The 10000-nt window shown below is 39.5% G+C and overlaps 1 protein-coding gene across 4 annotated transcripts in view; it reads left to right on the top strand.

The window, feature by feature from the left end:
• The window catches only part of LOC113829313 (alpha-tocopherol transfer protein-like), a 38679-nt gene that overhangs the window by 24558 nt on the left and 4121 nt on the right, over positions 1-10000 (top strand). For 2 of the 4 annotated variants that reach the window (XM_070129311.1, XM_070129324.1), the window contains exons 2-4: positions 6625-6825; positions 8665-8886; positions 9633-9826. In XM_070129311.1, coding sequence (XP_069985412.1) covers positions 6633-6825; positions 8665-8886; positions 9633-9826 — 609 coding nt within the window. In that variant the 5' untranslated portion in view covers positions 6625-6632. Of the gene's footprint in view, positions 1-284; positions 412-1177; positions 1289-6624; positions 6826-8664; positions 8887-9632; positions 9827-10000 lie in introns of those variants that run through there. The other 2 variants (XM_070129316.1, XM_070129330.1) reach the window with 2 other exon arrangements.

Below are 10000 nucleotides of genomic sequence, written 5' to 3'. Positions count from 1 at the left end.
TTCTTTTCTTTTTCAAGCTCTGGTCTATTTCTGGTTCTTGTTCATTTCATTGCAGTTTTTTTCTTAACCTGTGATGCAGTTGTTTTTTAAGACTATGTAAAATTTTTCTCATTTTTTGTTTCGACGTTACAGAAATACTAGAGTTCTTGTGCTTGTTTTTCTCTCACACCCTTTTTATTATGTCGGGTCGCGCACGAATATTGCCTCGCAGGAGGTCACTGGGTCAAGGCTTTCCTTGACGAATGACCTTTGGGAATTTCAAGTGATTGCCCACATTCACTCAGCTGATCTCGAGTGTGTAATATAACTGGTGTGTGATGGCGTGTCTCCTTAGTTAAGGTGTGAGTGTGTCCTCGCCTGCACGTACTAAGACCTCGCTCGTCGGCGCTTGATCTGGCTTCGGTGCATCTGGTAATTTGATGTTTAATTCGGTGATGTAGTTCTCTTTGGTGTTGTTTGTTTGTTTACTTGTTTGCGCCATCTGTTTGACTACTAGTCTGCACCGTCTGTCTGTCTGTATATCTCTGTCTGTCTGTCTGTCTGTCTGTCTCTCTCGCTCTCTCTCTCTCTCCATCGCCTCTCCCTCTCCCCACTTCCTCTCTCTATCCCCCTCCTCCTTCCCAGTCTACCCCTCACACTAAACTCAGAAATTGCATCCATGAACGACTCAACACAATACCAAACCCACTTCGAACTTCCAGCTCTCAAGTGCACTCGCGCGCCATCTATACCGAAGCTCGATCCCTCGTTCTTTCTCATTCATTATAAAAATCCGTGGTTGACATCCCCAAAGAGTGACTGTGAGGGATGAGAAGAAAGATTCTAACACCCGAATTTATTGCAAAGGTGTGTGTGTGTGTGTGTGTGTGTGTGTGTGTGTGTGTGTGTGTGTGTGTGTGTGTGTGTGTGTGTGTGTGTGTGTGTGTGTGTGTGTGTGTGTGTGACAAAGAGACAGACAGACAGAGACAGAGACAGAGAAAAAGAAAGAAGAGAGGCAGAGACAAAGAAAAAAAAAGGAAGAGAGACAGAGACAGAAAAAGAAAGAAAGAGAGACAGAAAAAGAAAGAAAGAATGAGAGAGAGACAGACAGAGACAGAGACAGATAGCCAGCCAGACAGACAGTCGAAGACAGAGAGAGAGAGGTAGGTAGGTAGGTGTTGCAGTGCTCAAAATCCCCCACATTCACTAACCTACTTGGCGGTCGAGGTTGGCTGAGTCCCGCACTCCCTCCAACGCGGGTGATTGTTCACTTCACCCACCAGGCGCTCTTTACTCACTTCTCACCCACGTGCGTACTCATCTACTCATCGGCGTCGTTATAATTCAAAAGATTTAAATATTTAGATAGAGATTTAGTCTAGATCTTCCCACTTAGAGGAGCCTGTCTTGTCGTTTGAAGGTTTGTGGAAAATGTCTCTTTTGTTTGTGTGGATGTGTTTTTATTTATTTGTTAGTAGTCTATGTCTTCTCGTTTGTTGGTTTGTGGAACTTGTTTGTTTGGTTTGTAGAAATAATTTCTTTTATTACTATGGATGTATTTTTATTCATTTATTTTTATGTCTTTCTGTATTTTTATTTATCTATTAGTAGTCTATATCTACTCGTTTGTCGGTTTGTGGAAACTGTTTCTTATTTTTATAGATGCAAATTTATTTATTTATTTATGTCTTTCCGTATTTTTATTTAATTATTTAGTTTTTGTCTTTGCGATTCTCTGCCTCCCCTTTCTTTCCCTTCTTCGTTATTCGTTGTTGTGTCGAGGGTGTGGCGAGTGTGGGCTTGAGTGAGCGCGGTAGTACGTGTGTATTTGTGTCTGTGTACATAGGGATCGGCGTGTACGTATGTGTGCGTGTTAGTGTACGTGTCTGTGTCCGTGTACATGTATATTTGCATGTGCGTGTACGTGTGTGCGTATACATATAAATTGCGCGTACGTGTGTGCGTGTGAGTGTGCGCGTCTGTGTCCGTGTACATTTATATTTACGTGTGTGTGTACGTGTGTGCGTATACATATAAATTGCGTGTACGTGTGTGTGCGTATACATATAAATTGCGCGTACGTGTGTGTGCGTCTCCATATCTATTTGCGTATACGTGTACGTGTGTAGCGTGGAGTATGCATGAATAAGAATGCATACATATGTACACAGTGCGTATGTAAACTTAAGAAAGCAATTTCAGACGGTTTTGGAAACTCTTAATGAAGCAATGTATTGTGCTTGGCTTCCCGTTCACGTTTGAAACCCGTGGGACTCTGTATTGCATTTGATTCTAATCTTTATTCATTTATTTATTTGTTTGTTTGTTTATTCATTTATTGTCGTGGTTTGGTTTGGAGTCCAATATCGAGTATATTTTTTATTTTTATCTTGATTTTTTTGTATTTGTATTTTTTGTTGTTGTTGTTGTTGATATATGGCGTCCAAATTACGTTGGGTTGGTTATGCTAGTTCTTAAGGTGAAAAATCTCATTCATCTTTTACATTATATATATATATATATATATATATATATATATATATATATATATATATATATATATATATATGTATATGTATGTATGTATATGTATATATATTTCTCCCCGAAGCGTGATAACCGGGCCGGCAGTGAAACGATATTGTCACTTCGCATTTGAAGAAACTACAGACTACATTTAAAAAAAGTCACAGGCTCCGTCATCATCATGTCCACAGCGCCGATCGACACCATATCCACGATTTTTTTTCGGTGTGAAGTCTTCGCCAACTCCTCCCTCCACCGCTCACTTTCCCGCCACTCTTGGTCACTTCACACAAGCCCTTTACTCAGGCAATTTCCCGGTCTCTCTCTCTTTCTTTCTCTCTCTCCTCTTGTCTTCTCCCTCCCTCCCCCTCCCTTCTCTGTCGTTTATTCAAAAAGAGTGTAATGGTGACGCCAAAAAATCCGCAAGTTACCCGGATGTTGCGGGTGAAAGTCTGGTTCCAAGATGAGAAAGTTTGCTGTTTTGGCCACCAGATGTCACGCCTAGTCGCCATTCGCCGTATGTATGTGCATTCGAGGAAACGTTTGGCAGAAGACAGGTGTGAGCGGATTAGCATTTTGATTTCGGCGGTTGAAGGGAATTTGCTCTTTCTCGCTCTCCTAGTGTTTATAGAATGCTAAGAGAGCTACTGGGGTGTGGGTGCCATACATTATTTTGTATGGAGAGAACGTTAGTTAATTAACGTTAATTAGTATTATATGCATGAAATTTGCAATTTGATCACTCGTTGTGTACATTGTATAAGGAACTTCAAGGGATGCGCGCGAGAGACAGATAGACATTCATTGTATATATATCATAGGAAATTTCAGGGCATATATGAGCCAGACATACAGAGAAGCCAATAACACTTGACTCCATCATCTCTGATAATTCATACTCTTATAAATATTCTTAGCTGACTATTCTTTAACGACTATATAACACATCCATTTAACTATCTCGTTAACTACTCGATATGGAACAATGCTTTTGAATTTCCTTAATTAGTTCAGCCCTAGACGTAACAATAGTACCAGTGTGGCCAAAAACAGATTTTTAACCCTTTGTGTAACCAAATGGATTACGAAATAAGTGAAGGAACATTTAATTATTGCACTAGGTCACTTACGTGCAATTTACCGGGCCCCAGACTAATGTAAGACCAGCTCTAAGGAGATCATTTGCTGAACTGTAACCCATCCCTCGAGCAAGACCTGTTCTGTTCATAAGGGTGACGTAACAAAGCAGTTCTTCGGCTGCTGTGCTGTCAGTATTATCGAACTTCAGGAATTCAGACAATTAGCGAACAAGGTAGGTCTTAATTCCACTCGTTAATTAAACTTTTCGGTCCAGAAAAAATCTATGAAGTTGAAACAAGGTTGGAATGTGATTTGGGTAATATTTCGAAAGTTTTATTTTTCCTTTGTCACTTTGTTACTCCCCGGAAAATAAACACTCCAATAGTTATCTCATTAAACTGGTTTCAATTCACGGTTTTCGAGAGCAAGTAACGGTCTTTAGCTCCCCCCGCTATGTCCACCAGGATTGTTAAAAGTCATCTTGGTACACATTCCTCCTGACACAGTTAGGTTCTTAAATATTATTTTTTTTTCTTTTCTCCCATTCACCTTTTTCATTCATTCTTTATTTTTTTCATTTTTGAGCACCAGGGAGTACCAATCAAATAATGATTTTTTGAGCACCAGTAAGTATCAATTAAGCAATGCCATTTTTGCGCACCAGGGAGTACCAATCAAATATTATTTTCTAGCACCAGGGAGTATCAGTCAAATAATATATACCTATATATACTTTTTTTTTTTTTTTTTTAAGGAATAGGGAGTATCATACAGTGACTTTTTGAGCACCAGGGAATACCAGTTAAATACAGATTTTTTCGAGCACCAGGGAGTACCAGTCAAATAATGACTTTTTTTGCATTAGGCTCTGAAAAACAAACAAACAAACAAAGCTAAAACTTTCCCTTCCTATAAATTACCCTTATTCTTTCGCGAATTAAAAAAATAAATCACCTTGTACAGAATGACGATGGGTTTTTTATCTAAGTGACAAAAGGAAGACATTTTTCTCTCTTATTTGTCTTCCTTGACGAGATAATGAGTAGTTTCTTCCTCCTCACTCTCTCCCTCCTTCCTCTTCGCCCTCCCTCCCTCCTCCTCCTACACCTCGCTCCCTCCCTTCCTGCCCTCCTCCCCTCCCCTCACCTCCCCTCCCCCCCCCTCCCCTCCCCTCCCCTCCCTCCCTCCCTCCTCCTCCTCTTCCTCCCTCCCTCCCTCCCTCCCTCCCTCCCTCCTTCCCTCCCTCCCTCCCTCCTCCTCCTCCTCCTCCCTTCCTCCCTCCCCCTCCCTCGCTCCTTTTCTCACACGTCCTTGCACCCCTCCCCTCCCCTCTTCCCCCTATCAACCCTTTAATAATCCTCTTTCACAAATTACGATCCTTTCCATTTCAAAGACGATCGTCACTTTATGGTCACTTCTCCTGCGGTGAGCGTTGTGTTGTGGAATGGTCGAGCGACGGTCAAAAGTCTCGTAATGATTCGAAACTTTGAATCTGTCTCACCCTATACAAAAAGTATGGTGTGAAGCGTATGTTCGAGACGGGATCCGAAGCAGGTTTGACAAGAGTTTTGACCGAGACTGTAATGCTATGACAAAGTAGTACGTGTATAGGGTATAGTAGATCATGTGTAGCGTTTAACTTCATATAGCGTACCGTGTATAATCGGAACAGAAGAAAAAGATAAAAAGCAGAAAAGAGACAAAAGCAGTAAAAACGTATATAAAAATCTATTTATTTAAATTTATATTTACACGCACAAAAAGTAGAAAAAGGAGAGACAAAAGAGGTAAAAACGTATATAAATATCTGTTTATTTATATTTACACGCACACGCACCGTAGGGATACGACCACAAAACAATTAGCCAAATGACATTGTGGTAGAGCTTATCCCACAAAGATGAGGTTAATACTTTCTACCCCTGACGTGACTTGCGGCCGTTGTAATACTGATATATTAATTATATATTAAGGTTAAGATCCTACGTTAATGATTCTTCCCGTCTTTCAGCCATTTATTATTGTTATCAAAGTCATAATCACTATCAACCTCATCATTATCATTATCATAGTAATGTTTTATATCATTATTATTATTATCATCATCATCATCATTACTATCATCACCATGATCATCATCATTATCATCATCATCATCATCATTATTATTATTATTATTATTATTATTATTATTATTATTATTATTATTATTATTATTATTATTATTATTATTATTATTATTATCATTATTATTATTATCATTATTATTATTATCATTATTATTATTATTATGGGGGATGATGACGTACTGTGTTAATTGCTTATTTCGCATTGTAACGAATAAGTCTGATTCTTCTTTTCTTTTCTTTTTTATCATTATTCTTTTTACTTGGTTTGGCCTCGGCACAGAAGCAGCGGTTTTCGTGGCTTGGGCAAGACATCAAAGGCCGTAACGAGTGGGTTGCTAATGGGTCTTGCAATTACTGAGGCCTAATGATGTCGTTTCCTTTTGATTCGCTGATTTTATTCTCGCTTTTGAGGTTAATCATCATTGTTATTTTTTTTGTAGGTGGGTTTTTTTTGTATGTTTATAAGTTAGTGTGATAGTCCCCGGTATTATGATGATGAGAGAAGAAACCTCAGTGTGAATATACTTCGATTTATGATTACGGTTGATAAGGGAAATATAAGAATGGTGGAAAAATATTACATAAACAGCATTACTAAAAAACGTGCCAGTAATATATAACATTACAGCATGACAAAATGCCGGCAATAAATAACAACAGCATTACAGGAAAAATAACATATCATTACAGTAAAAAAACAAAAACAAAAACATTACAGCACTGCAGAAACTACCAGCAATAAATAACGTGACAACATAACAGAAAATACCAGCAATAAATAACATGACATCACAGAAAACACCAATAACAAATAACATGACAACATAACCAAAAATACCAATAATAAATAACAAAATAGGAGTCTGAAATCTCACATTTTTGCTTAACCTTCCTCTTTCTTTTCCCACAGGAGCGAAAATGGGGAGTCCCTACGGTGCTGCAGAGGCCTTTGCCGTGTTGGGGGAGGACGAGTATGTGTGCACTCTGCCGCCGGAGGTTAGGAAAGTGGCCTCCAGGGACCTGATGGAGGACGAGGCCACGAGGGTCGCGGGACTGAAGGCCATGAGGGAATTCGTGGCCAGGAACACGGCCATCACCAAGTGCAGGCTCGGTGAGTTGGGGGGTTTGGTGTGTGGCGGGTCTGTGGGTGGGCGCGCGCGTGCTCGGTCGCCGTCACTGTTTCTGTGTCTGTTAGTTTGAATGTTTCTTTTTCTTTGTCTCTTTTTCTGACTCTCTGTCTCTGTGTGTCTGTGTGTCTCTGTCTGTCTGTCTGTCTCTGTCTCTGTCTCTGTCTCTGTCTCTGTCTCTGTCTCTGTCTCTGTCTCTGTCTCTGTCTCTGTCTGTCTCTCTCTCTCTCTCTCTCTCTCTCTCTCTCTCTCTCTCTCTCTCTCTCTCTCTCTCTCTCTCTCTCTCTCTCTCTCTCTCTCTCTCTCTCTCTCTCTTTCTCTTTCTCTTTCTCTTTCTCTTTCTCTCTCCCTACCTCCCTCCTTCCCTCCTTCCCTCCTTTCCTCTCTTCCTCTCCCTCGCCTCTCCCTCTCCCTCTCCCTCCTTTCCTCCTTTCCTCTCTTCCTCCCTCCTTTCCTCCTTTCCTCTCTTCCTCCCTCCCTCCCTCCTTTCCTCTCTTCCTCCCTCCTTCCCCCCTTTTCTTTCTCTCCCCTCCTCCCCCTTTTCTTTCTCCCCTCACTCCCCAATCGCCCCAAAACAAACTCTCACGCAAGTCTCTCACTCACGCAAATATACGCACGCATGGCTTCTAATACCGTGCTACATTTTGACTGCTTTCAACGTTATAATTTCTGCTACTATCCCCCTCGCCAAATCAAAAACCTAAGACCTAAATTATGGACACTTGACTGCTTGCACCTTCGGTCGAGTGAGGCAACTAATAAGTCAGTATTCCAGGCAATCCCCCCCCCCCTTCCCTTTCTTGTCATTTGGTGTTATTTTCTAAAGCTTTTAGATACAGTCGATGGTGGCATTTCTACTTTCGTGATTTAGGTTATTGTTATTACTGTTGTATAACATGAAATACTTCATTGTTTGTCCATAAACTTATTTGCAAAGGCAGTGGTTATAACAGTAAGAATTAGTAGTTAATGGCTAAGTAGAACCATAATGTAAAAAAGGTATATAAATGATAATTAACGCAGATATGTAAGTTAATAAGTAAACGGCCAGAATATTGAATAAACCAAGGGCATAGGCATAAAAGCGAATCAGATGAAGAAGCGAAGAAAAATTACCTTGAGTAAACATGACACACAACACATCATGGAGCAGACATTCCCGCAGAGTTTAGCAAAACAGCAAATGTTTGGGGAAAGAGAGAGGGCTTAGTGCATTAAACCCCCTCCTGATTTCACCGGCAAAATTTAAAGGGATCAGTCTGGTTTCACCGAGTTAATGCGGCGTCAGAATGAAAGGGAAATTTAGTAATTACCAACTGCCTGTGATGGTTGCTTGCCCCTGGTGTCGTGTCTGAGGTAAACAGAGACCACGTGCTGGGTTTCCCTGCGCTGTATGGGGGGACTAATGCATTTTTTATTTTGTTTACTTTTGTGATATTTTATTGTTAATTTCAAAGAAGGCTGATCTTGATTATTGTAGTTATTGCACAGCTTGTAGGTAGAGAAATTTATGAATGTGTTACTTTTGATATTTATTTAAATTTTGTAGTACATAATACAGTATATATAAAGATGCAGATCATATTACACAAGATATTAGCGTGACCTATATTCGATACATCAATTAGTTATAAATCCACGACGATCTCTACATATAAGTACACCCAAGAAACCATCCGTGTAACACACACCTCACACAAACTCAACTTACAAACTAAAGATACCTCTTTCTTCCCCACCCTCAATTCCTATACCACGCCCGCCTTTCTTCTCTTTCTTTCTCCCAATTCCTATTCTCAAACCAAACCCGCCCTTTCTTGCAGACGGGAACTTCCTGTTGCGATTTCTCCGTATGAAAAAGTTCAGGATCCGCGAAGCTCAAGAACTGCTGGAGAAATACCTTCACATGCGCACGGAGAACACACACTGGTTCCACGGTCTCGACATCAAGGACCCCATGATAGAGAACCTCATTGACAGGGGGTACTTCTTTGCCCTGCCGGAGAGGGACGACTCCGGGAGGAGGGTGTTCTTCAGTGTTGCTGGTAAGAGAGTCCAGAAGATTTTGTTGTTTTGTGTTCTGTAGTTTCTTTTGTAATTTCAGTTTGGTAATGTCTCTTAGTTTAGTTAGGAGAATGTTTGTTAATCAGGGAAATGTGGCTTGATGTCGCTTGTTTGATTAGGGATTGTTATCTGTATATATTCATATATAAATATATAAAAGTAATAATTGAGTCACACTTTAAAGTACTATTTTCTCAATATCAATATATATATATAAATATATATATATATACACATATATATATATATATATATATATATATATATATATATATATATATATATATATATATATATTATGTCATTTGCAATAGTGCTGTCTAACAATTTTCACCTTATGAAGATAAGAATCATGTTCATTGTGACAAATGTAGAAAAGATATGAATGATTATGAGTATCTTAGCAATACAAAAGATGTATTTGACGGGTTTCTGTTATATCTTGGTCAGAAATAGGCCAACATGTATTTTTTACGAAGATATAATCAGAACTGGTCAATGGTCAAATGCATCTCTTCTGTTGTGGAGATATTCAATCTCTTGTATGAAAGTGCATACTAGAGTTGCTTTACCATACCACCTTTCCAGCCGAGGTTTTTGCTATCACTTAAATTACCCATTGATCGAAGATTCTTTTCCATTCAGTTATATGTATTTCGTGTAACCTTTATTTCTTCACGACGAAATAAAAACGTTCACGGAATTTAATGTCTCTTCCTTTTTTCAGGCAGAATGGATCCAACCAAACACACCACTTCAGATCAAATGAAGTCCATGCAAATTGCCTTCGAATCCCTTTTAGAAGATGAAGAAAATCAGGTCCGAGGATTCACATACATTTTTGACGAAAAGGATGTTGGTCTTTCCATTATCACACTTTGGTCACCTGCTGATGTCACTAAAGCTTTCCAATGTTGTGAGGTAAGGTCAATGGGTTTCTCTGTGTCAGTAAGTGGAAAATAAAACATGGGGAGAGGTCAGTGTAATATGAAGTGTGGGGAGGGAGGGAAGTAAAATGGAATAAAAGAAAGTAAATGAAAGAAAGGAAATTATATAAATGAATGAATGAACAGATAGACATTGATAGATAGATAG

This window comes from Penaeus vannamei, chromosome 2 (assembly GCF_042767895.1).
Source record: "Penaeus vannamei isolate JL-2024 chromosome 2, ASM4276789v1, whole genome shotgun sequence".
Lineage (NCBI taxonomy): Eukaryota > Metazoa > Arthropoda > Malacostraca > Decapoda > Penaeidae > Penaeus > Penaeus vannamei.
The sequence above is the reverse complement of the archived record's forward strand: the minus strand, read 5'-3'. Positions and strand labels throughout refer to the sequence as shown.